The sequence below is a fragment of the Nycticebus coucang genome, chromosome 9 (genome assembly GCF_027406575.1).
Source record: "Nycticebus coucang isolate mNycCou1 chromosome 9, mNycCou1.pri, whole genome shotgun sequence".
NCBI classification, from domain to species: domain Eukaryota; kingdom Metazoa; phylum Chordata; class Mammalia; order Primates; family Lorisidae; genus Nycticebus; species Nycticebus coucang.
This window is the reverse complement of record NC_069788.1, coordinates 76671299-76698756: the sequence shown is the minus strand read 5'-3', so window position 1 is coordinate 76698756 and position 27458 is coordinate 76671299. Positions and strand designations below refer to the sequence as shown.

Below are 27458 nucleotides of genomic sequence, written 5' to 3'. Positions count from 1 at the left end.
CCTTGTAGCCTTCGCCGGTAAGCTTACTCCTGTAATGTTAAGAAATGAGGGCAAGAAACAGACTACACAGCATGGGATGGTGTGTAGCAAAGTTTTTTATTCGGGGATCTGATTTTATACACTTCTAGTCACGTACACACTTAATTTATCATCTGTTAGTTTTACCATTACTTCATTTTATTTATGTGAAATTAACTTGTAAGGAAATATCTTGTTATCACATCAATCACTTTTGTAGTAAACATTCTTTTCTAGACACTGACTAATCTCTTGGGCAGGTATCTAAATAAAAATCATAAGGAAGAAAGCAGCTACAGGGGAACAGAGTTAATAGAAGAGTACCTTCAAGTGTTCACTCAGTTTACTCAGCATGAAGTAACGGCTGTATCTCTCTTCAGGGCAGAGCATCTATAGACCTCTGACAATATGTTTTTAACATACGTCAACCCTCTGGCCCGTATCTCTGAGGAAGGGCAGCATGCCCTTTGGCCTCAGGCTTAACGGGGTGCACAACTTTAGAGAATTGGCTGGTGGAATTTTAACTCCAGGCAAGTTAACTCTGTGTGTGCCTCAGGGGGGCCCAGGTCCCTTAAGCCTCTGTAAGAAAAGCAAGCCGTTTTAAACTCACACTGAGTTCACTTTGTGTGCTTGATGTAGGATATGTTTATTTCTAAATATTATCCTACAGTAGACACACCCATGCCCCTTCTGACCCTACCCTACTCAACCCCAAACAACCACTAGGTACCTGGTTCTCTAGTTCTATAATTCTGATATTTCAAGAATGTTCCATAAATGGAATCATACAATATGTAACCTTTGGAGACTGGCTGTTTTCCTTTCAGCATGAGTCTCTGCAGATTTGTCTTGATTGTGGTTGTATAACAGTAATTCATTCCTTTTTATTGCCGTGCAATATTCCGTAGTATGAATGTACCACTTGGAACTAGCACTGCTGAAATATTCATGCACATGTTTTTGTGTGAATATAAGTCTTCATTTCTCTGAAATAAATACCCAAGAGTATAATAGCTAGGTTGTATGGTAGTTTCACATATAGTTTTGGTTTTTTTTTAAGAAATTGACAAAATTTGTCCAGAATGGATGTACCATTTTATATTCAGTGTGTGTGGGATCCAGTTTCTCTGCATCCTTGCCAGCATTTGGTACCTGGGCCACCCAATCTTCTGCCCAGCCAACTACAACTTTGGGTGTTCTTATTACCCTTTCCCTCAAATCTGGTAATTCATTCATAGAACCAGAACTCGCAACATTTACATGTGTTTCCCCTTTTATGGTAATACCCTGTTTTCCCTGAAAATAAGACAGTGTCTTATATTAAGGTGTGCTCCAAAGATGTGCTAGGTCTTATTTTCGGGGACGTCTTATCTTTCCTGTGAGTAGGTCTTATTTTCGGAGGATGTCTTATTTTCGAGGAAACAGGGTAGATACAACTCAGAAAGAGCCAACTGGAAGAGATACTTAAAACAAGGTACAGGAGGGTGTGTGTGTGCATAGCTTGAATGCCCCATACAGGCACTCCTCCCACCCAGGGCTTCTGTGTGTTTACCAACCTAGAAGCTTGCCAGACTCCTTTTAGGTAGGGTTTTTTTTTGTTTTGTTTTTGTTTTTGAGACAATCTCACTATGTCGCCCTCAGTAGAGTGCTGTGGCATCACAGCTCACAGCAACCTCCAACTCTTGGGCTTAATTCTCTTGCCTCAGCCTCCCAAGTAGCTGGGATTACAGGTGCCCACCACAACACCCCACTATTAGGTAGGGGTTTTTATGGAAGTTTGGTTATGTAGACATGACTGACTGAGTCAATGGCCATTGGTAAATGAACTTAATCTCTAGCCCCTCTCCCCTCCCTGGAGGTCAAGGGGTGGTGCTTCAACTTTCAACCTAATCAAGGTTTCTGATGAACAGCTCCCATCCTAAAGCTACCTAGCCAGGACCCCTCACCTCTACCCAAAAGACACTCTTATCATATTAAGATCGTAGCAACTGCCTGTCGTGAACCAAATTTGGGACAAAGATCAAATATTTACCTTTTATTATACAGTGTGTTTTCTTTCTTTCACCTTGATTTTCCAAGGTGTTTTCTTTTATTGATTCCTTTCTGTTTAAAGAACTTCCTTTACCCATTCTTTTAGGGTATGTCTGATGTCAAGAAAATATCTTAATTTTCCTCTGAGAAGATCTTATCTCTCCTTCATTTTGGAAAGATATTTTTTGCTGGGTGTAAGATTGTGTGTTTGAAGTTCTTTTCTTTCAGTACTTGAAAAGGATTGTGCCTCTGGCCTTTGTGGTTTCCATTGAGAAATCCTCTGTCATACTAATTTTTTTTTTTTTTTCCTTATAGGTAAGGCATTATTTTTCCCCAGCTGCTTTCAAGATTTTTTATTTGCCTTTATTTTTCAGAGGTTTAATTATTATTATTATTATTATTTTTTGGATTTTGGCCAGGGCTAGGTTTGAACCCGCCACCTCTCGCATATGGGACCGGCGCCCTACTCCTTGAGCCACAGGCACTGCCCCAGAGGTTTAATTATTATTTGTCTTGGTGTGGATTTCTTTGGGTTTATTTTGTTTAGGATTTGCTTAGCTTCTTGAATCCATAGGTTATGCCTCTTGCCGAATTTAGGAAACTTTCATTTATTATTTGTATGAGTACTTTTTTAGCCCCACTCTTTCTTCTCTCTTTCTATAATTCAGATGACATTAAAACCTAGATCTTTTGTTACAGTCTCCCCAGGTCCCTGAGGCTCTATACATTTTTTTCTCAGTTATTAATTTTCTCTCTTGTTCAGAATGGGACATTTCTATTATTGTCTTCCAGTTAACTCATTTTTCTCTGACCCTTCCATTCCACTGTTGAGTCTGTCTACTGAGCTTTTAATTTTGGTTATTGTACTTTTTTTAGCTCTAAAATGTATATCCTCTATTTGCTGAGACTTTTCTATTTTTTTATTTGTTTCAAGCAGGTGTATAATTGCTTATTGAACCATTTTTATCATGGCTGCTTTAAAATCTTTGGCAATCTTAACATGTGGTCACCTTGGTATTGGCAGCCATTGATTATAATTTTTTGTTCAGTTTGGGATTTTTCTGGTTCTTAGTATAATTTGTGTTTTTTTCTATTGAAACTTGTGCATTTCCGTACTATGTTTGGAATTCTGGATCTTCTTTAAGCCTTCTGTTTTAGCTGAACTTTTCTAACATTGCCCTGGCAAGAGAAGGGTGGCTGCCACCTTCTTAGTGCCAGGTAGATGTAGAAGATCAGGTTATGCACTTAGGCCCCATTCATACCCAAGTCGGAGGGCTCCTCTTCACTGCTGGTCACGGTGAGAGTTCTGGCAGAGTCTGTATAGACTTCCACTGAAGGATGTGCCTCATTGCCAGTGGACAGAGTTGAAAGTCCTGGCTCTCTACTAGGCCTCTTCTTACACTTCCCCAGTGGAGAGATGATGGGGTATCTTGTTACTGCTATGTGGAATGCAAGTTAAAGCTACCCTGTGGTCTGTTGATACCAGGGGAGTGGAAGGGCTCATCACCTGCTGGAAGGCAGGACAGTCTTGGCTTCCTGTTTGGCCTTCTCTGTCATTATCCTGGTGGGGTACTGGGGTGTCTTGTTAATATCATATGAGGTTGGAAACCTAAGCTCTCTACTTGGCCTTAGCTGGTGCAGGCATGGGTAGAGCCACACGTCTTTTTCTCTGCTTGTTGGCTAGAATAGAGTGGTTATTGACTAAGGTTTTCTCCCATCCAAGTATCAACCAGACCCTATCCTGCTTAGCTTCCAAGATTAGATGAAATTGGGTGCATTCAGGGTGTTATGGCTGTTGACTGACTAAAGGTTTTCTGTCTTCATAGGCTGCCCTTGCTTACTTCTTCGGCTAGAAAGAACGGGATTTTGATGGGGCTTTTTTCGTCTGTGCCTAATGATAGTTCCAGGTTTTCCTTTTCAACACCACATCTGGGAAATATGAAGCAAAGAGAAAATCCAGTGAACTCACTATCATTTGTTTCTTCAGATCCTGAGGTCTCCAGTTAGTCTGCCTTTTCTCCTTCTTTCAGAGTCTCTGTATGTTCATTTTATATATAATTTATCTAGAGTTTTTTATTGTACTCAGCAGAAGAAATAAGAAAAAGTATGTACACTCTGTCTTCCTGGAGCTAGAAGTTTTTCTTTTTTTTAAGGCTAATAGCTCTAACCCATTATACCAAATCCTTATTCTGAGTGTTCCATCCTATCATAAATTTGGTAACAGAGGGACATAAACATGGAGTTTACCTGCCCTTATTCACATGGAGGTTGACTCTCATAAGGTAGGGCTGGTAGGCCTTGTGCCACAACCAGAGAAACTATTATACGTGCTGTCAGGGCCAGGATTAGCCTATCCCTTGTTCTATCCTCCTGATTGTTAGTCTCATTAGTGTCTTTATTAGATTTGGAATTTAAATTTTTATTTTAATGCTTTACCCACTTCAGATTGCGGTAAGTAATGCAAAGACAGTAGCTTGTTAATATATATATATTTTTTGAGACAGAGTCTCACTAAGTCTCCCTGGATAGAGTGCTGTGGTATCACAGCTCACAGCAACCCCAAACTCTTGGGCTTAAGCGAATCTCTTGTCTCAGCCTCCCAAGTAGCTGGGACTACAGGCGCCCGCCACAATGCCTGGCTATTTTTTGGTTGTAGTTGTCATTGTTGTTTGTCAGGCCTGGCCTGGATTCGAACCCACCAGCTCTGGTGTATGTGGCTGGCGCCCTAGCTGCTGAGCTACAGTTGTGAGCCAGATTGTTAATATTTTAATTTTCTTTTAGCAAATAATTAAGAAACTTAATGGACAATTTTTTTTCATATAGGCATTGAAGAAATATTTAAGCCTTTTTATTTAAGTCAATTACAAGAAAAGGTAGAAGAGGATGTGAAGAGTTTAAAGGTAGGTAACGTAGCAGATGCTCAGACTACTAACATACTGAAACGTGTTTTATCAATCATGGAAAACAAAGCAATGTAATTTATTATCACGTTTAAGGTAAGCTAGCTTGGTGAATGCATAAAACAAAATGAGCAATGTAGGGAAATATCATTATATTGGCATACTGGGCTAATTTCTTCATCAAAATGGATGAAATGAGAGAAAATATATATAGTAACATGGAAACAACAGCACAAGATCACTGGGAAAAAAAATGGAAGTACTGTAAGTGGATCAGTCATTTTTAAGAATTCATGAAAGACAACAACAGAATTCTATCTGCCGAGACATGTAACAGGGAAAAAACAATACTCACCCAAAACATAATGCAGAGGAAGACATGCTAGAGACGTGATTCCTGTCTCAGCATACAGGAGTGACAGCACAATCACCAGGGACGCTGACAGGTAGAGTCATTTGGGAACTACCTTTATGTTATTTAGAAAAGTTGGCTTCTCCCCTAACCTCCCTTGTGCTAACTAACAGACGGCAGCAGCAACTGCCAAAGGCTGAAGTGGTAAATTGGTGTCTGGGGTCACAGGTGTGTAATCCCCGGTACCAACTAACTAACCAGGAGGAACACAGCCCCCCCGTTCCCCTTATACACTCTAGAATTGAGCTACTGCCATAACTCTTTCAGTAACATACCCCATAATCATGAAAGGGAGACTACAGTAAGTAAAACAGGCAAGCTGAGACTTTAAAATACAAAAGAAGGCCAGTGCAGTGGCTTACGCCTCTAATCCTACCACTGTGGGAGGCTGAGGTGGGTGGATCGCTTGAGCTCAGGAGTTCAAGACCAGACTGAGCAAGAGTAAAAGTCCGTCTCTACTAAAAATAGAAAAATTAGCTGGACTTAATGCTGGTAATCCTAGCACTCTGGGAAACCAAGGCTGGAGGATCCCTGAGCTCAGGAGTTCTAGACCAGCCAGATCAAGAGTGAGACCCTATCTCTACTAAAAATAGGAAAATTAGCAGGGTGTTATAGCACACACCCGTAGTCCCAGCTACTTGGGAGGCTAAGGCAAGAGGATCAGTTGAGCCCAAAAGTTGGAGGTTGCTGTGAGCTATGATGCTATGGCACTCTAGCTGGGCCAACAGAGTGAGACTCTGTCTCAAAAAAATAAAGAGAAAAAAATACAAAAGAAGAGAAGAATCAAGCAAGGTAGACACCAAGGCAAAAAAGCATTACCACAAATGATCAGGAATATTTCATAGTGCTAAAAGATTTAATTCATAAGAAAGGTATAAAAACTTTAAATATGAACATACCCTTAATAACAGGCCTCAACATATACACAGGAAAAGTTAAAATTCAAAGCGCAAAGCCAAATTCACAATCCACAGTCATAGTTAGAGATTTTAAGACAAATCTCCTTTTAATTGACACAAAAGACAAAATTGGTAAAGATATAGAAGACTTAAAGAACAGGATTAATATACTTGACCTTATGGAAACATATAAAACACTGCATTTAATTAGGACCGAATCCCTGCCATTAAAGGCTTTTCAAAAATTGAACTTGTACTGGGTTAAAAAACAAAACAAGGCTTTACCAACTTAAAGGGACCGTAATAGTATAAAGAATGTTCTCCGACTATATTTTAACTATGCTAGAAATTAATGAAAAAAATAATTAGAAAACCCCCATGTGGTTTTTCTAATTACTTTTACCTGGGTACAGTGGCTAACACCTGTGATCTGAATGACTTGGGAGGCTGAGGCAAGAGGATTGCTTGAGCCCAGAAGTTTGAGGCTACAGTGAGCTACGTCATACCACTGTATTCCAGCCTGGGCCGCAAAGCAAGACCCCATCTCTTTACGAAGGAGGGGAAGGAAAGTTGGTTGAAGTTAGGCAGGGCAGGGCAGAAGGTAAGGTTGGTTGAAGGAAGGTAGGTTTAAGGAAAGTTTGAGGAAGGTAAGGAAGGTGGAAAGAAAGAGGAGGGGAGGGGAGGAGCAGAGAGGAAGGGGAGAAGAGGAGAGGGGGCGGGAGAGGTGGGTAGGAGGGAGGGAGGAAAGAAGGAAGGAAGGAAGGTTTTAAATACCTCTTGGGTCAAAAAAAATCACAATAGAATTCAGAAATACTTTTAACTGAAGGCTAACAAAAAATCTGCATATTAAAAATTATAAAATGTATTTCGCAAAGGAGTACTTAGTAGTATAACCTTAAATACATATATTAGAATATTAAGGCTTAGAGCTATAGCTTAGTGGTTAGGGCGATGGCCATATACACTGGAGCCGGCAGGTTTGAACCTGGCCCGGGCCTGCTAAAACAACAATGAAAACTATAACAACAACAAAAAAATAGCCAGGCACATGGCGGGCAACTGTAGTCTCAGCTACTTGGGAGGCTGAGGCAAGAGAATCGCTTAAGCCCAAGGGTTTGAGGTTGCTGTGAGCTGTAACACCACAATACTCTAACCAGGGTGACATAGTGGGATTCTGTTTCAAAAAAAAAAAAAAAGAAAATTAATTAGCCAATCATTTATCTGAAGAAGATAGCAAAATAAATTTAGAGGAAGTAGAAGTAAATAATAAGGAAAAAAGCACAAAAACATAGAAAACAGCCAATAGAGAACTAAAAAAGCCAAATGTTGGTTCTCTGAAAAGGCTAAAATTGACTAATTGAGACTGACAGAAAAACAAAGACAAGATTGAAATAATGAATTAGGAGGTATTATTACAGGTCCTATAGACATCAAATGATAATAAGAAATATTAAGGGCTGGACACAGTGGCTCACACCTGTAATCCTAGCATGGAGGCTGAGGTGGGTGAATTGCTTGAGTTATGGAGTTCCAGACCAACCTGAGCAAAAGCAAGACCCTGTCTCTACTAAAAGTAGAAAAACCAACCAGGTGTTGTGGCAGGTGCCTGTCGTCCAAGCTACTCTGGAAGCTGAGGCAAGAGAATCATTTGTGCCCAAGAGTTTGAGGTTGCTGTGAGCTATGCCGCCATGGCACTCTACCCAGGGTGACAAAGTGAGACTGTCTCAAAAAAATAAGAAAAAAGAAGATATTAGGGACTTTTTGCTAATTAATTTTAAAACTTAGATAAAATGGAACAATTTCTAGAAAAAGTATAACTTAACAAAACTGACTCAGGAATAGAAACCTTAATTATTCCTGTAACTATGAAGAGAATCAGCGATCAATCTTTTTGTAGTTTATAAGCATGATGATTAGGTGTTTACATGTGTGTGTGAGACAGGCCTCCCTCAAATCTTGTTATAACACTGGCATATTACCCATCTGAGGTGAAAAGAAAAAAAAAAAAGAATCAGTGATCAAAAAATCTTTCCACAGAGAAAAATCTCACAACCAGATAGCTTATCAGTGATTTCTACCAAACACTCAATGAAGACATTATCCCAATCTTATGTATGTATTTGTCCAGATAACAGAAAAGAGAAAACTCCACCAAACTCATTTTGCGCTAGCATAATCTTAATTCCCAAAACTGGAAAAGAAGGTGCAAGAAAGGAAAATTATTGTTTAATAGTATAAATGTTATTTAACAATATAGACATAAAATCTTAATTAACAGTATATGTGTAAAAATCCTAAATAAAATACTATAAACAAACTGAGTCCATCAATGGACAAAAAACCAAGTTGGGTTTATTTCATTCAAGAACTCAAAGTTAGTTTAACTTTAGGAAAATTTGTCATTATAATTCATTCTATTATCTTATTAAATGAGAAACAAAATCTTTTCAAGAGATTCAAAAAAACTGTTGATAAAATGCAATATTTATTCATGATACAAAAGTATTAGCAACTCAGAAAACAATTTCTTATCTGATGATAAGGTATCATGAAACAACCACAGCAAATATTGTACTTACTAACAAAATGTTAACAGCTTTCCTTTGAGCTAATACATGAGACAAGGATACTTTGCACCCTCATTTCTGGTGAGCATAGCCACAGAATGGGAGAGGCAAGCTGCAACACACATGTAACTGATAAGGGACTTGGGTGCATACAGAAATCTCTTAATCAAAAAGAAAAAGAAGGGCAACCCAAATAAAACATGGACAGAATATTTGAATAGGTCCTTCCCCCCAAAGAATATTCAGACAGGCAATCAGGAAATGCAAATTAAAACCACAATGAGGTAATGTTTCTACAGATCGGTAAACATGGCAAAACATTTCTAAAGGACTTGAAATGTGTTTATGGATGGAAAGACTTGATACACTAATGCTGTCAGTTGTCTCCCAAATCATTTATAAATGGACTGCAATCTTAATTAAAAGCCCAATCACATTCTCTATGGAATTCAACAGGCTGATTCTTAAATTTGTATGAAATAAAAAATGTACAAAGATAGCCAAGAAAATTCTGAAGAAGGGCATTAGAACAATATGCTATGATGGTAAATTTAATGAAATAGGTTATAATAGAAAAGAAGAGTCTTTTGCAGGTTGGGCTCTCAGAAGCAGTCCCCAGTTGGAGATCTGGGTAGACAGAAGGAACAGGAAACAGAGATGGGCAGGGGACCTCAAAAGGCAGTCAAGCCTGACAGAGAGCATTGGCCACCTCACAGGTGGGAGAACTGAGCAAGTGTTGCCTCTGGGGTTTGTCCCTGGTCAGACTCTCAACGGCCAGGGCTTTTTATACTCTCCCCTTTCAATGACTGGGTGTGGCTGAAAGCTCACAGCTGCTGGCAGTTTGCTGACTCATCTCCTTCCTTGTAAGGCGGCAGCAAGGTCCTTTGACAGGAAGACTGGGAGACACCTCTGTGTTTACTACAAAGCTTAAAAGTGGTCCGTGTATGTTTCTTAAGCTACACACAGATTCACAAGGCAGAAAAAGATCAATGTGTTGGACCTCATGGAAATGAAAAGATGGTTGAAAAGGAGAAATTGTGTGTAGCGAAGTATTAATATCCAGAATATTTGATGTGGTACCTACAAATAAAAAACAAAAATGACCCAAAAGAAAAAAATTAGGCAAAGAACATAGACAATTTGAAAAAGAAACATATTGACCAAGAAATTTTTAAAAAGATATTTGGCCTTGCTAACAGAGTAAAGCAAAATGAATCAATAATAATTTTTCATCCGTTAGATTGATATTTTTGGAAGATTGGTAGTATCAAGTGTTGGTGAAAATGAAAAATAACAAGCAGTGTCGTGCAGTATTGGTGAGAGTATAAATTGGTGAAGTTCACTGAAATTTGAAGCATCTATTGAACTTAAAAGCATATAACTTTTGCTACAGTTATACTTTGAGTCTATTCACTTTTGTGCTTAAAGAAGTAGCTTAAGTTCTTTGCACCTTAGTATGTAAGAGTAAAAAATTGGGAACAACCCAGATGTCCATAAGTAGATGCCCTAAAGTATGACTCATTTAAGCCATAGAATACTACAGGGTGTCCCAAAGGTTACACACGGGGAAAATGGGAAATTGTAACTCAATATGCCTTTATTTACAAAATAGTCATTATGAAATTTTACAAATAGGTGGCCAACACATTTACCCTATGTTCCAAAATATGGAAGTTTTGAGAGCCAACCTGATATCACGGGTGGAAAATAGCACCTTTGCTTTCTGAAAGCTCACTGTACATAAACTGTTCCCTTCACAAAATTATTAAAAATGTTATATAAAATTATCTTCAGGCTATATGTATAAGGTGTATGCGAAATATAAATAAGGCAGGGTGTGGTGGTTCACACCTCTAATCCCAACACTTTGAGAGACTGAGGCAGGAGGATCGCTTGGGGCTTGGAGTTTGAGACCATCCTGGGCAACTTAACAAGACCCCATCTCTATTTAAATTAAAAAGAGAAAGGAAACAAATGAATTTCATGTTTAAACTTGGGTCTCATTCCCAAGATATCTCATTATGTATATGCACATATTCCAAAATAAAAAAATTGGAATCCAATATACTTCTAATCCAAAGCATTTCAGATAAAAGATATTACTTATTCATTCATCTGTTGATGGATGCTTGGGTTGTTTACATCTTTTGGCTGTTGTGAATAATGCTTCTACGAACATTGGTGTACCAATATCATTCCCTGTTTTTAATTTTTGGGGGTATATAGGAGTAGAGAAGTGCAAGATCATATGGTAATTCTATGTTTAACTTTTGAAGAGCCATCAAGCTTTTTGAAGAGCCAAAAAAACAGTTATTTTTTTATATAGCCATTCTAATGAATGTGCTGCAGTATCTCATGGTGGTTTTGACTTCCATTTCCCTGATGGCCAGTGGTGTTGAGGATCTTTTCATGTGCTTATTGGCCATTTGTATATCTTCTTTGGAGAAATGGCTATTCGAGTCCTTTACCCATTTTTGAATTGGATTGTATGTTTTTTGTGGTTAAAGTGTAGGAATTATTTCTGTATTTTACATATTCATCCTTTTCAGACCTATATGATTTACAATATTTTCCCATTATGTGGGTTGTCTTTTCACTCTGTTAGTAGTGTCCTTTGATGTACAGCAGGTTTTCATTTTGATGTAGTCCAGTTATTTTTTTTTTTTATTGTTGGGGATTCATTAAGGGTACAATAAGCCAGGTTACACTGATTGCAATTGTTAGGTAAAGTCCCTCTTGCAATCATGTCTTGTCCCCATAAACTGTGACGCACACCAAGGCCCTACCCCCCTCCCTCCTTCCCTCTTTGTTTCCCCCCCCATAACCATAATTGTCATTAATTGTCCTCATATCAAAATTGAGTACATAGGATTCATGCTTCTCCATTCTTGTGATGCTTTGCTAAGAATAATGTCTTCCACGTCCATCCAGGAGGAAGTCTCCATTTTTTTAATGGCTGAATAGTATTCCATGGTATACATACACCACAGCTTGTTAATCCATTCCTGGGTCGGTGGGCATTTAGGCTGTTTCCACATTTTGGCGATTGTAAATTGAGCTGCAATAAACAGTCTTGATAACTAGGATCTATAGAGAACTCAAATTAATCCACATGAAAAAAGCCAACAATCCCATATATCAATGGGCAAGAGACATGAATAGAACTTTCTCTAAAGACGACAGACGAATGGCTAACAAACACATGAAAAAATGTTCATCATCTCTATATATTAGAGAAATGCAAATCAAAACAACCCTGAGATATCATCTAACCCCAGTGAGAATGGCCGACATCACAAAATCTCAAAACTGCAGATGCTGGCATGGATGTGGAGAGAAGGGAACACTTTTACACTGCTGGTGGGACTGCAAACTAGTACAACCTTTCTGGAAGGAAGTATGGAGAAACCTCAAAGCACTCAAGCTAGACCTCCCATTTGATCCTGCAATCCCATTGCTGGGCATCTACCCAGAAGGAAAAAAATCCTTTTATCATAAGGACACTTGTAGTCCAGTTATTTTTGTTACTTGTGTTTTTAGTGTCATATCCAAGAAATCATTACCAAGACCAATGTAATAAAGATTTCTCCTTTTCTTCTAAGAGTTTTATAGTTTTAGCTCTTACATTAAGTCTTTAATCTATTTTGAGTTAATATTAATATATGTGTATGGTACAAAGTAAGGGTCCACCTTCATCTTTTTGAATGTGTATATTCAGTTTTCACCATTGAACAGTCTTGGCAGCCTTGCCAAAAGTCAGTGGACCACATATGGGAGAATTCATTTCTGGGCTCTTTATTCTGTTCTGTTAAATGTTGGTCTTTATGCCAGTACTACACCATTTTGATTTCTATAACTTTGTGGAAAGTTTTGAAATCAGGAACTTTGAGTCCAACTTTGTTCTCCTTTTTTTAGGATGCTTTTGGCTATTTGGGGGAAACTTTCTTTATATTTACCACTTGTAAGATCTGTATGAAATTTCTGCCTTCTGAAAAGAATTCTTCTCATTATAATTTTATGGAACTGAATATTTTCTGCTGTGTACTGAAGTATGTATTTATGCTCCTAATTATAGAAAGAGTATCCGGACCGAAATGAAGTTGTGAAGAGAATGGAGTCTCTCCAACTTGATTGTGTGGCACTACCTCCAAGCAGGTCAAATTCAGGTAACTTACACTATGGTCAACATCTATTTATTCGTTCATTTCTTTAGTGGACTTTTTTTTTTTTTTTTTTTTTAGAGACAGAGTCTCACTTTATCGCCCTGGGTAGAGTGCCGTGGTGTCACAGCTCACAGCAACCTCCAACTTCTGGGCTTAGGTGATTCTCTTGCCTCAGCCTCCCAAGTAGCTGGGACTACAGGCGCCCACAACACCTGGCTATTTTTTGTTGTAGTTTGGCCGGGGTCAGGTTTGAACCTCCACCCTCAGTATATGGAGCCGGTCTCGTACCCACTGAGCCACAGGCGCCACCCTTATTCATTTATTTCTTTAGCTCATTCATTTACTCTACTCTCTGAAAAACTATTCAGGACCATATGGAAACAGAAGAAATGGTCCTGTTCCGAAACCTGTTCATTGTCCTGAACACAAGAGGCTTAATATATCTGATAGGGAGAAAGTGTCGATTGAGGAGAAAGAAGGGGACACATGTGGGAGCAAAGTCCCTGAGGAGGTTGGAGGTGACGAGATTTGGAGCACAAGCAGAGAGGCCAGCCTCAGAGTCAAGCAGGGATACTTCTGTCATTACAATAAAAATAAAGATGGAGTATATGATATTGAAGCCACTATTAGCTATCTGGTCTGGGGCAAACTACTTAACCTTTTCTAAACCTCACCCATCAAATCATATAATTGCTCCCATTCTCAGAGGACTTTTAAAAAATGAGAGAATCCGTGGAAAGTGCTGAGAACAGACCAGCTGTGCTTCTTATTTTCTACCTGAATCACGGCCAAGGAGACAGCCTTCTTCTCTGCTCCAACTCAAGTCCCTTTCCTCCTTGGTCATCCCTGCGACACTCACCATTTTTTCTTTTTGCTTGTTATAATTTACCTAGTGCTCTCTCGCTGCCAGTTAGGGGTTCCTACTTGTTATCCACAAAGCTTGGCAGAAGAAGACCATCTCCTAAATGCTTTTTATTTGTCTCTTACTTATTGTCAGTATATTGATTCATGCTGGTGCTCAGGTTTTATTTTACTTTTTACTGTTTTATGAAACCTATTCCAACGTTGATCTTTCCTTCTCAGCCACAGAGCAACCCGGTTCCCTGCACAGTTCCCAGGGACTCGAGGTGGGTCCTGTGGAAGAGTCCTGGTTTGCTTCTTCCCTGGAGCACCAGCAAGAAGAGACCGTCCCCAGCCTGCAGAGTAAACTCCAGGAGGAAGCCAACTATCATCTTTATGGCAGTCGCATGGACAGGCAGACGAAACAGCAGCCGAAACCAAATGTGCCTTACAACAGAGAGGAGGAAAAGAGACGAAGGGTCTCCCATGACCCTTTTGCACGGCAAAGATCTTATGAGAATGTTCAGAATGCAGGGGTAAAAGGCCTTGCTTACTCCAGTGCACCCAGTCATGGTAATGCAATGCACCAGGCATCGGGGCTAACCAGCCAGCCCCAAGTACCATACTGGAACAATGGATTATATAATCTACATGGTTTTGGAACAAGACCATTGGATCCAGGAACAGTAGGTCCAAGATCTTGGTATGGGCCAAATTTAAACCATATATCTGGTCTATACAAGACTCCAGTGCCTGAGACCAACCTGCTAGGAAACACACCCACCATTCCAGTCACCTCCCTGCTGCCAACAGGTAAACAGACCTTTAATAGTGAAAACCTTACCTTTTAAAAATTTTTTCTAAAAACAAAGCATTTATCAGCTCTGTTGCAGACTATGAGTTATAATGGGGAAAAAGGGCAAGTTCAGAGTCTTTAGCTACCAGATGCATCTTGCCACTGTGGAATGAGCTCTGTGAGACCACTTGGCTGAGAATATTTCAGTATGGGTGTAGGATTCATGGCAGCTGCCCACAAGCTTTAGGTGACAGGTGCCCACCTTATGACTAGTGGGCATCTTCAACAGTAACCTGAATTGCATAGCAGTCCCATTGTACCTAATCTCTGGTAACCAGAAAGATGCCTGCTTGTAAGGCTTTATCTTGCTTGCTGTTTTTTGAAAGTAAGAACTAAATTTGGAAATTTTCACTTCTCATCTTATATAGGATGAAGACTGCCATTTGTGATAAAAAGATGTTCTTTCAATTTCCCTGTTTGTGTCAGGTGAAGTAAAAGCTAGGCAATAGTAGTTACTGACAGTCTAGAATGGAAGTAATTTAATTTCTAGCATCATTATTGAATATACTCACCAATACTATATTAACTACTTGAATGGTATCTATAAGGGTACTCGTCTATATCCTGGAAATCTTGAAATCAACTTGGATAGAGGCTAGATAGAGGAAGCTTTGAGAACTTAGTCACATTTTCTTTCAAAGAGGCCAAATTCTCTAAATTCTTCATAAGGAAACATTCTATATTCTGGATTTTTTTCTGTACTGTTTTTGATTTTTTTAAATTTAATTTTTTAAAAAATTTTTTAATAAATCATAAACACATAGATCATGTATACATTAATGCATTTATGGGGTACAATGTGCTGATTTCATATAGAATTAGGAACGCTTACATCACTCTCGTTAATATATACCTCATCTCATTTACTTACTGTGTTAAGACATTTATACTCTATACTATAGATCTGACATGTACCCTTGCATTGAAATTAGCTGAGTATAGGGGTGTGTGCATATATTTCTTCACTTTGATGAAGTAGCTCCCAGGAACATTACTTTTCATTCAGTGTGCTGCTATAAGTGAGGTTGGAAAAGGAAAGCTCATTGGACTGAGAGTTAGGAAATCAAGTTCTAGTCCTGTGTGTGCCCCTTGCTATCAGGGTGACTTTGCACATATTGTTTTGCCTCTCCAGAGTCGTTACCCTCAGTTATAAATGAAAACGTTACAACCAAAATGTGTATATTGCAAGCTCTCAGCTGTTTCTTTGTTTCTGTTGCTTTGTTTCACAACTTTTATGGTTTTCCCAGCAGTCAGATTTGGGTAGGAATGCAGCGGAAAGCACTGATTCAAAAACACAAGCTTCAGGGTAGAGAAAGATGGGGCAGAATCCTGGCTGGAGTCTTGAGCTGTCTGATCTAACTTCTGTGTAAGCCTGTGGTGAACACAGACTCAGTTAACATAGAGTCAGTGTAAGCTGGAGTCGGTGGGCTAGGAGGGCTAAGCGGGGTAAGGCAGTTCAACACCATGGCTGACAGCATACCCAGTAGTGTGCGATCCCAGGTAGCTGTCTGTTATCATTACTGAAACGAAGAACACTTACAAAGACAAAACCTTGAGAGTTGGAGTGCACCGTGGAGCCTGTTGCCAGGGATTCTTTAGTAGGATTCCAACGACCTCAGTTTCAGCAGCTTCATAAACCACCCAGAATAATACACAGATACTGAGTGTGTGCACCACCCATTTCTTACACCTTTCAGTAGAGAAGGCCCCTAGTTTTCTTCATCAGACAAAATGCAACAAAGTGAGTGTGGTATCTGGTTCACAGATGTGACTAAGTTCTCAAAGCTCCCTCTACCCAGCCTCTACCCAAGTTCATTTCAAGTGGGCTTTCTTGGGCCAAGTGTGCTGACCAGAGTTACCTAGAGTTACCTCCACCTTCTCTCTCCTACGGACACACCAAATATTCTTTTTTTTTTTTTTTTTTTTACAGTTATAATCTTTATTTTTTTTTATTAAATCATAGCTGTATACATTAATGTGATCATGGGGCACCATACACTGGTTTTATAGACCATTTGACACATTTTCATCACACTGGTTAACATAGCCTTCCTGACATTTTTTTAGTTATTGTGTTCCAAATATTCTTTAATGACAGAACTAACATCTGGCAAGTTCAACTCAGCATGGATGTCACTGAGCATGTGCCTTATACCAGGTCCTAGGCCAGCAAGTGCAAGGAATACAAAAACATGGGGTTTCTGCCCTCTCAGGACCTGTGTGCTCATAAAGAAGTCAGAGCAGCCTAGGGCACAGCACTGAGTCTAGGATTATGGTGCGGCTCATGGAAGGAGGTAGAATTTGTGCAGGGCTGTTTCTGTTGTTTTGTTTCACAACTTTTATGGTTTTCCAGCAGTCAGATTTGGGCAGGAAGGCAGCAGAAACTCACAAGTAGGGAGAACTGATGGGGAGAAGGCAGGCCAGGCAGAGGGAACAGCTTGCAAAGGCAGATCAGCATATTAATGCATCAGCAGGAAACCTGGCAGGATGTTGTCTCTAGAGTGAGAAAGAGGGAGGAGAGAGAAGAAGAGAAAAGAGAGAGAGAGAGTTTGAGGGAAAGTGGTGGCTGGATTTGAATACTGAGCTATGAGAGGTTTGGGTGTGGCCATCCACAGGAAGAGGACCTTAACAGACGTTCAGGAAGTAGGATCCTGCTGGGAAATGTGGCTGAGCCCTGGTGTGTTGTTCATCCACCTCTACTTTCTGATTTACGGGAGCCACTTTTTTTTAAATTGCAGTACAATACATATAACATAAAACTTACCATTTTAACCTTTTTTTTTTTTAAATTTAGAGACAGTCTCACTATGTCACCCTGGGTAGAGTACTCTGGTATCACAGCTCACAGCAACCTCAAACTCTTGGGCTTAAGAGCTTCTCTTGCGGGGCGGCGCCTGTGGCTCAGTCGGTAAGGCGCCGGCCCCATATACCGAGGGTGGCGGGTTCAAACCCGGCCCCGGCTGAACTGCAAAACCAAAAAATATCTGGGCGTTGTGGCGGGCGCCTGTAGTCCCAGCTACTTGGGAGGCTGGGGCAAGAGAATCGCTTAAGCCCAGGAGTTGGAGGTTGCTGTGAGCTGTGTGATGCCACGGCACTCTACCGAGGGCCATAAAGTGAGACTCTGTCTCTACAAAAAAAAAAAAAAAAGAGCTTCTCTTGCCTCAGCCTCCCAAGTAGCTAGGACTACAGGTGCCCGTCACAACATCTGGCTATTTTTAGAGACATGGTCACACTCTTGCTCAGGCTGGTCTCGAACCTGTGAGCTCAGGCAATCCACCTGCCTCATCCAGAGTGCTAGGATTACAGGCCTAAGCTGCCTCGCCGGGCCCAATTTTAACAATTTTTCAACACAGTCAGTGGCATTACTTACATTCACATGCAACCATTGCCACCATCCATCTCCAGGACTTTTTCATTTTCCCAAACTGAAACTCTTCCCATTAAATACCACGTCTCCATCCTCCTTCCTAGACCCTGACGCCATTCTACCTGCTTTCATTTTGAATCTGAGTTTATGAGGTACCTGATATGAGTGGAATCGTGTGGTAGTTGTCTTGTCACTGGCTTTCTTCATTTAGCACATGCCCTCAAGATTGATGCATGTTGTAGCATGTGACAGGATTACCTTGCTTTGTAAGGCTGAATCATATCCCATTGTGCTTATGTACCACATTTTGCTTGTCTGTTGATGGCCACTTGGGTCTGCCCTTTTTGCTATTTTGAATAATGCTATCATGAATGTAAATGTACAGATATTTCCTGAAGACTCTGCTTCCAGTTCTTTTGGGTATATACCCAGCAATGGGATTGCTGGATCATGCAGCAATTCTATTTTTAATTTTTTAGGACCCTCTATGCTGTTTTCTATAGCAGCTGCACCCTTCCGTGTTCCCACCAGTAGTACACAGGGTACCGTCTTCTCCACATCCTTGCAACACTAATTATTTTCTAATTTTTGGTAGTAGCCATTCTAATATAAGAGGTAAGTTAGCCACATTTTAAAGAAGGAAATTTTAAAGAGTGGATAATTAGGATAATTAATTTAATATTTATAGTAAAGCCCTGCTTTTTTTTTTTTTTTTACCATGCTGTATTTTTCTTCTTGCTTTTGCTCTACTTGTAGAAGTGCTTAGCGGTATGTTTCTCTCTATTCAGATGAGTCTATAAAATACACCGTATTGAATAGTACTGGCGTTCAGTTTGGAGCCTACAATTATATGGAGATTGGTGGAGTGGGTTCATCACTATCAGACAGCATGAACTTGAAAGAGGAGCCACCTTCTAAGTACCAACGTATCTTTGGTAAGTTGCCCCTGAAGGACCCAATGTGTAGCAACCTTGAACTTTCTTATTTGTTGAGAGGGATATGGTGGAATCTTAAAATTTCTCTGATGATTGTTTCTGAAAGTTTTTCCATGTGAAAACTTTCCCCATCAAAGGGGACTCTACAAAAGATAGAAGGCTATGCCCTCAACAGTACTTCTGTCATAAAAACAAGAGTGCTGTCTCTTATAGGGTTCTATAATACAGACCGCTAACGTTAACCCCAAAATACAGTATGGGAAGAGTAGTCACGAGGCCAAAACAATGTGATTAACCCTGGAATTGGCAATTTTTTTTCTATAGGGGCCAGGTAATAAGTATGTTAGGATTTGCTTGGCTTTGTGGTCTGTCTTGGAGCTACTCACCTTTGTCATTGTAGTGCGAAAGCAACCACAGACCACGGGTAATGAATGAGTATGGCCGTGTTCCAATAAAATTTATTTCAAAGCAGGCAGAGGGCCAGATTTGGCCCACAAGCCATAGCCTGCCAATCCCTGATCAAACCCATTTGAAGGATAGCCTTTAAAATATCTAGAACATCCCAGGGATGTTAAAAGCAAAAAGAATATCTAGAACAGAGAATCTGAACTGAGATTCTGAACTTTTGAGGAGCCACGGGTACTTGTGAGAATCTGATAAAATGCAGGAACCCTCTCCTAAAGAAATATTGGCAAAATTTGGCAAGTATCTTGGGAAATTCTTTGACTGCTGACATCCATTGGTAGCAACAGAGTTTGCATTATAGGGGGTAAGGAAAGAATGGGAGTTGGGCAGGGGGAAATGAGATGCCTTTTTCCTTCCTTTATTTTTCTTGGGTCTTGCTCTGTTACTCGGATGAAGTGCGATGGCACAATCGTAGCTCATTTGTAACTTCCAACTCCTGGGCTTAAGCCATCCTCCTACTTCAGCCTCCTGAGTAGGTGGGACTGCAGGCTCACACCACTATGCCTGACAAATTTTTATTATAACTGGGTTTTTTTGTTTTTTTTTTGGTTTGTTTGTTTTTTAGAGGAAGGGTCTCACTTCCTCTAAAAGGCCCAGGCTGATCTCCAATTCTTAGGCTCAAGCAATCCTCCTGCCTCAGCCTCCCTGAGTGCTGAGATCACAGGTGTGAGCCACCACTCCTGACTGTCTTTTTCTTTGTATTTAATTTACTGAGATAGACTGAGGATCAAGGAATATGGTCTGTTTGTTGTAATTGTTTATATTTGTATTTGTTTCTTTTTATTAATTATTTTTATGAAAGGCTAAGACTAGGGAACCAGTGGAAAGAGAGGTTATGACCATAGGTGAAGAGAGGGCATCTGGGGAGAAGGGAAGGGAAGGGATTGGTCCAAAAATGGACCTTAAAGAGTATAAATACCTCATCCCTTGAAAGACAGGGAAGGCTTGTAATTAAATGAGCTTATATTTGATGGTCTCAATTTCTCCAATTAAGAAAGTGAACTGTTGGGTGAGGTGGTTAGGAGTTGGAAGCCTTTGACTCTGGCCAGATGGAAGTGGAAAATATTCAAAGGCGCAAAAATGGTGTTTTTTTCCCTTTATATCTGGAGAGGTGTAAGATAAACAGGGCCACTGGCAAATTATGGAGCACCCAGCCTAGTAGCTATGTAGGGGTTTTGTTCCCAAAGCCATCTACTAGGAACAAGAACTGGTGCCCTATTCTAATTCACACACAGATTCCATGTGGGCTAGGAGGCTTGTGAAATGTCTTCCATTGAGTCAGCAGTTATATAATTAAGAAGTTATCTTTTTCGGGCGGCGCCTGTGGCTCAGTCGGTAAGGCGCCGGCCCCATATACTGAGGGTGGCGGGTTCAAACCCGGCCCCCGGCCAAACTGCAACCAAAAAATAGCCAGGCGTTGTGGCCGGCGCCTGTAGTCCCAGCTACTCGGGAGGCTGAGGCAAGAGAATCGCTTAAGCCCAGGAGTTGGAGGTTGCTGTGAGCTGTGTGAGGCCACGGCACTCTACTGAGGGCCATAAAGTGAGACTCTGTCTCTACAAAAAAAAAAAAAGAAGTTATCTTTTTCACTGTCTTCTAGTACTGTTCACTTAGGGTTTTCAGCAATTCAGGAAGCTAGAATGTTCATAGGGGTTAGAGATTGATAACTTTCTGTCTTTTCTATTTGACAGAGAATACCACTACTCTGACTGATAAACACCTGGAACCAGTCAGGGAAAATCTGGGAAAGCAATGGAAAAACTGTGCCCGTAAACTGGGCCTCACTCAATCTCAGATCGATGAAATTGACCATGACTATGAGCGAGATGGACTAAAAGAGAAGGTTTACCAGATGCTCCAAAAGTGGCTGATGAGGGAAGGCAGCAGGGGGGCCACAGTGGGAAAGCTGGCTTACGCACTTTTCCTATGTAATAGAACAGACATTCTGAGCCAGTTGATCTGTGTGAGCCAGAACTAATGCTGGAGTGGCATGGGCAGCAGAAGCAGACCCCTCATTTGGAGAATTACCCGTGGCCAATTTGCACTGCCTCAGAGAATTCAGAACTCTGTCCTCACTGAAATGGTCCTCTGTTTGCATAAATACTTTCTGCGTGTCATAGCTGGAGAAAGAAATCTGCATCAAACAATCCAGTTTTAGGAAAATACGAACCTCTTCATGTCCCAGCACTAATCAGAAGACCTTAATTGGGTTTAAATGAGTAGGAAGGTTATTTTCTTTCAGCTCAGCCCGTAACCTACAATTGTGCTAATCATTCAGTTTCCTAGAGTTTTATTTACGCAAGAAAAAAAAATTCAGAGTACATAAAATGAATCGAGTTTCTTATTATGTGCTCTTTTTTCTACACAGGCTCCTGCTACAACCAAAGTACTGTAAAATTCTAAGTCTTGTGCAGAATTTTTTGATATTATAACTGCAGTTCTTTAGGTTCTCAATGTCAGTATAAAGTGCTATGTCATTCACTACAGGCTTTAAGAATTACATGCAGTCTCCACTCTATTGTTATAAATTAATTTTTTAATTAATTGATTTACATTTAGTTAATTTGTAAATTAACTAAAGGGATTTTAAGGGATACTAAGGAGGGAGGAAGATGGGGAACCATCTGAATTTTTCAGGCAGTTGTTGTAAGGAATTGCTACTAATAGTGACTACTACAAAAATTCTTGATTGATTTTTTTAAAGTACTTTCCTAGCATTCTGATGCTTTCACTTAGTCTGGGTATGCTGAAGAGGGAACAGGTATGCAGGAAATGTTAATCTCTAAATGTCTGGGGATGACTAGAGCCTTGGGGATGATCGCTGTTGAGCTGCTTCCTCAGTTTATCCCAGTGTACTACAGTAACATTTTTACTTTTTTCTGTGTGCCATAAAGTCAAAAACATGGCCTCTGAATCTTCAGCATTTAATCTTGCAAAGCCAACCCAAAACCTGGGGGTTGATGAAGGAACTAGAAGAGTAGAAGACTAAAGCCAGGTGGGCCATCTGATGTCTCTGCTGGCACTTTACTAAACAGAAAGGGAATGGGCTGGGCATAGTGGTTCATGCCTGTTAATCCTAACACTCTGGGAAACGAAGGTTTTGCTGTATCCAAACAAACTCCTTGCTTGAGCTCAGGAGTTTGAAACCAGCCTGCGAGAGTGAGACTCCATTTCTACCTACAATAGAAAAACTAGCCAGGCATTGTGGTGGGCTCCTATAAATCCCAGCTACTCAGAGACTGAGTCAGGAGGATCACTTAAGCCCAAGAGTTTGAGGTTGCTATGAGCTATGATTCTGTGGCACTCTACCAAGGGCAACAAAGAGACCCTGTCTCAAGAAAAGGAATGGCTGTGTGCTTAGCTCCCTGAAGACAGGGCAAGAAGGATGCAGTCACAGTCTGGCTGTCAGCATGAACTCTGATGTCTTGGGTTGATAACAATATTGTTGGTTTTGACTCTGAATCCTCTGAAATCCAGTGGACACACACCCCTAAGGGAAATTGCAAAGGAATCTTTCTCAGCACTACTGGCACTTTAAGCCAGGTAATTCTTCCTTGTGGGGCTGTCTGCACCTTAAGATATCTAATGGCCTCTACCCATTAGATGTCAGTACTGTTCTCTTCCTCCCTCTCCTAATTGTGACAAAAATGTCTGTAGACAAGTGTTTTTTAACCTTTTTTTTATCTCATAGCACATTTGAACCTACAGTTTATCTTCTGTGGCATACTTAGGTTTAAGAGTAAAGAAAAGAACCTTGGACACATTACTTAACCTCTCTGTGCTTCAGTCTCCCTGTCTTGTACAGTGGGAATAAAACCTACCTCACAGGGTTGTTGTGGGGATTAATTGAGATAATGTCTGTAAAGTATTTAAGGTTCTTGAAGAAGGAGCTATATAAATACAAAATAATATTGCTGGGGAAAATAATAATTTTCCATAAATAAACCAACTATTGAAGATGGTTTATTTGTGGAGAAAAAAAAGAATATACTTACTGGGCTTTGAACATCTTTCAATAATTTAATTAATGATTCTTAAACATTTTCACGGGACACCCATTGAAAATCACTGCTCTGTACACTATCATGTGTTCCTTGAAAAGGCAAATTATCCTGGTGGAGAAGGGTACTACTGTAAAGTAACGATCCTCAGTTCTACCTGCATATATCCAGGCTAACTACTTAGCTGTCATACAGCGTTAGGTCATGCAGACTGAAAGGGGAATTGGAGGGGGAAAGGGTCCAGCTTTCACCAGAGGAGCCTGGGTACTTTCTTTTCTAAATGTGTCTCTTGTACCACCATCCCAATAGTGTTCTAACGTCTCTTAATCTCCAAAGAGATTAAATGATCAATGTTAAGAGATGAGAATGCACTTTTGTAAATAAACTTACAATAAAATTGTTTATTTCAACTCCAGGCCACCATTGTGACTCATTGTGATATGTGTGTTTGAAAAACTGAACAGTTTGAGATTCTCCACTGTGCCTCGACTGCTGAGTTTGCCATTTCCTATGCGTACTCCCCTTTCTCACTCCTGCTGATGACAAAGAGAAGAGAAGCTCCCAGATTATTTTGGCCCTCCTGATGAGGCCTGCAGCACAGCTGTCCTTTCCACGGTGGCTCTGAGGCCTTGCCTTCACCTCCCTATCCCTAACCACCATGCTTAACAAAGCCAAGTTTGCCTCAGAGTAGTGTAGGACCCTGCTATTCGTGGGCAGAAACCAAGTAAGCAGAATGACACAGAATAGAAAATGAGAAAAAAGACAATCCATACTGTGTTCCAAAAGATATTCACACCCACTTGTAGCCCCTACAGTCTTGATGGGCAGTTTTGACACTTGTCACTACATATGCTTTGGTCACACCCACTTGTAGCCCCTACGGTCTTGATGAGCAGTTTTGACACTTGTCGGTACATATGCTTTGGGTTTATCATGTGAAGTCGGAGCTTCAAGAATAAGAAAATATTTGAGATAATTTTTTTTTTTTTGAGACAACAGTTTCAAGCTATCAGTCGCCCTGGGTAAAGTGCCATGGCTTCATAGCTCACAGCAACCTCCAACTCTTGGGCTCAAGCGATCCACTTACCTCAGTTTTTCTATTTTTAGTAGAGAGGGGGGTCTCACTTTTTGCTCAGGCTGATCTCGAACTCATGAGTTCAAGCAATCCACCTGTCTCAGCCTCCTCAGAGTGCTGGGATTACAGGTGTCAGTCACCCTGCCCAGCCTGAGATAGTATTTTGACGTACGTTTTAATGTGTGTTACAAGGAAAAGGTTTTTCTCTAATAATAGTGTAAGGAGTATAATTATTCAAGATTTTAGAAGCAGCTGATTGCAAAGAATTCATAGGAGGCCTAATGCTACTACAGTGAGTTCTATAGTATATATAATTCAAATGCTGTGTTTTGAAATGAAGCAGGTTGAAATTCCTCCTTGCCACTCTTAAGCTGTATAACCTAGGGCTTGCTTCCTAACCTCTCTTAGCCTGTTTCCTCATCTGTAAATGAGAGGGGCAATAGCACATAAGGTTGGTGTGAAGATTAAATATGATACATCATAAAATGTCTTGCACAAAAATGGCAGTTACTTTTTTCACAGCACAAATTTTTTGCTACTCAGGAGGCTGAGGCAGGAGGATCGCTTGAGCCCAAGAGTTTGAGGTTGCAGTGATCCAGGCTGATGCTGAGGCACTCTAGCCTGGGCAACAGAGTGCGACTGTCAAAAAAAAGAAAAAAGATTTCTGAAAGTCAAATGATACTAAAATCAATTCAAACATTATATATTTCACTTTCCCTTCATGCAAGAATTACTGCGATAGATTTATGTTGAAAGTAGAATATAAACTATTTACACATTCACTATTTAGGAAAAATGTCTTTCTTATTCAAACTCCAATGTGTAAGGACAGGTAATAGAACTTCTATAGCTATAGCACTTAAAAGCACAGGACTATATGACACCAGAAGGTTCTCTTGGAAGAAAGATAATGCAATATGCAAAGAAGCTGTTGTCTTCAATAATCCAAGCCAAGGCTCCAACAGTAACCATGTACCTACTAGTTACTTGCAATAAAGATAAGGCACAATGGTAGCCAGACTTAAAGGGATAGTTGCTTTTTTGCTGCTGAGCTTCCAATTACAGATAACATCTATATCCTTTATAAACTTGAATTATATAGTAAAAAAAATTAATATGCTGGGTGTAGTGGCTCACACCTATAATCCTAGCACTCTGGGAAGCTAAAGTGGGAGTTGGAGACCACCCTGAGCAAGAGTGAAACCCCCTTCTCTACTAAAAATGGAAATCAGCCAGGTGTTGTGGAGGGTGCCTACAGTCCTGGCTACTCAGGAGGCTGAGGCAAGAGGATCACTTGAGCCCAAGAGTTTGAGGTTGCAGTGATCCAGGCTGATGCTGAGGCACTCTAGCCTGGGCAACAAAGTGACACTCTGTCAAAAAAACCAAAGAAATAATAATTGTGATAAAACACACAAAAACTTACCACTTAAGCCATTTTTAAGTGTGCAGTTCAGCGGCATGAAGTTCATTCACACTGTTGTGCAGCCATCTCCACCGTCCATCTCCGGAACTTTTTCATCTTCCCAATTTTAAAGTCCGTCCCCATTAAACACCAACTCCCCATTCTCTTCTCCCTTCCAGCAACTCTTACTCTACTTTTTGTCTCTATGATTTGACCACTTTAGATACCTCACGTGAGTGGAATCATTCAGTCTGATTTTGTGTCTGGATAACCAAAATGTGGTGTATCCATACAATGTACTATTATATAGCCTTAAAAAGGAAGGGAATTCTGACACATGCTACAACATGGATGAACTTGGAGAAAATTATCCTAAATGAAGTAGCCATTCATTTGTTGTTGGACATTTGTGTTGCTTCCACTCTTAGCTGTTGTGAATAATCCTGCTATGAACATGAGTGTGCAAATATTTCTTCAAGACACTGTTTTCAATTCTTTTGGGTATATACCCAGAATTGGAATTGCTGGATCATATGGTAATTTTATGTTTAATTTTTTGAGGAACCGCGGTACTGTTCACTACAGGGGCTACACCATTTTACATTCCCAGTAGCACTGCACAAAGGTTCCATTTTCTCCACATCTTTACCAACGCTAATTTCTGGGATTTCTGCTAGTAGCTATCCTAATGAGCATGAAGCGGTATAAAGAAAAAAATATATAGATCTCATCATCCCTAAGGAAAGGCACTTCATCCCACCGTTAGCAGCCAGCCAAAGCAGGAGTCTCCGCCTGTGGTTCCAGAGCCCCCAGCTGGACGCCCACCAGAGACAGCAGGATGGAGGGCGTCCTCGTCTCCTAGAATGGCCACGGTTACCGCAGCCATGGGCAGGAAAGGGGCGGTGTCCACTGTGACTACTACGTGGAAGCCAGAGCACCTAGAGAGGAAACTGCATGGGTGCCCGGCGCTTGCAGGACTGGCGAAATCGCGAGCGGGGTTTAGGCGGCTCCTAAGCAAGCTCTACGGGCGTGGGGCTTCCGGGCTGGCGGGCCCAGGGAGGGGCGTGGCCTCGAGGCAAGGCAGGCTGAGGGCGGGGCAGGGCTGGGCGGGTCAGGCCCAGGTCGGCTGCGGCGTACAGCGCAGGCGTGCCCTTGCGGCGGCTGGAACTCAGATCATGGCAGCTGCGCAGGGCTATAGAGGCGTGCTGCGGCTATCCCTGTCCACGCTGAAGCCTCGGATCCACATCTGGGCCGCGCCCGCGGCCGCGTTCGGGTAATGGCACCTGTCTCCTGTCGGGTAGCCTCTGCATCAGTGCACTTACGGGGCGGCAGGAGGGGCGTGCGCTGGCCGCAGGTTGGCTGGTCGGCGCGGGGAGGACCGTGGTCGTAGCCTGGGCCATCCTGTCCCTCCTTGTAATTAACTCTCATTTTACTGTTAAGGCGTAAGTCACGTGTCCCAAGTCTCCTGACTCTTATCTTTGTTTGTTAATTTCGAACTTTAATGTGCAAAAGAGTCATCTTGAGAACCTG

The 27458-nt window shown here is 40.8% G+C and overlaps 2 protein-coding genes and 1 non-coding gene across 4 annotated transcripts in view; all 3 read left to right on the top strand.

Annotated features, from left to right (window-relative positions):
- RIPK1 (receptor interacting serine/threonine kinase 1) overlaps positions 1–23862 on the top strand; it is a 46222-nt gene extending 22360 nt beyond the window's left edge. For both annotated transcript variants that reach the window (XM_053602290.1, XM_053602291.1), the window contains exons 7-11: positions 4873–4949; positions 12903–12993; positions 14074–14643; positions 18842–18988; positions 21142–23862. In XM_053602290.1, the coding sequence (XP_053458265.1) occupies positions 4873–4949; positions 12903–12993; positions 14074–14643; positions 18842–18988; positions 21142–21428 (1172 nt within the window). In that variant the 3' untranslated portion in view covers positions 21429–23862. The remainder of the gene's footprint in view (positions 1–4872; positions 4950–12902; positions 12994–14073; positions 14644–18841; positions 18989–21141) is intronic.
- Positions 8146–8249, top strand: LOC128595266 (small nucleolar RNA U13). The gene has a single exon (XR_008382903.1). It is a non-coding gene; the product is annotated as a small nucleolar RNA U13 (small nucleolar RNA).
- Positions 23863–26963: 3101 nt separating the features above from the next.
- BPHL (biphenyl hydrolase like) overlaps positions 26964–27458 on the top strand; it is a 33573-nt gene continuing 33078 nt past the window's right edge. Inside the window, exon 1 of the mRNA XM_053601864.1 lies at positions 26964–27201. Within this exon, the coding sequence (XP_053457839.1) occupies positions 27104–27201 (98 nt within the window). The 5' untranslated portion in view covers positions 26964–27103. The remainder of the gene's footprint in view (positions 27202–27458) is intronic.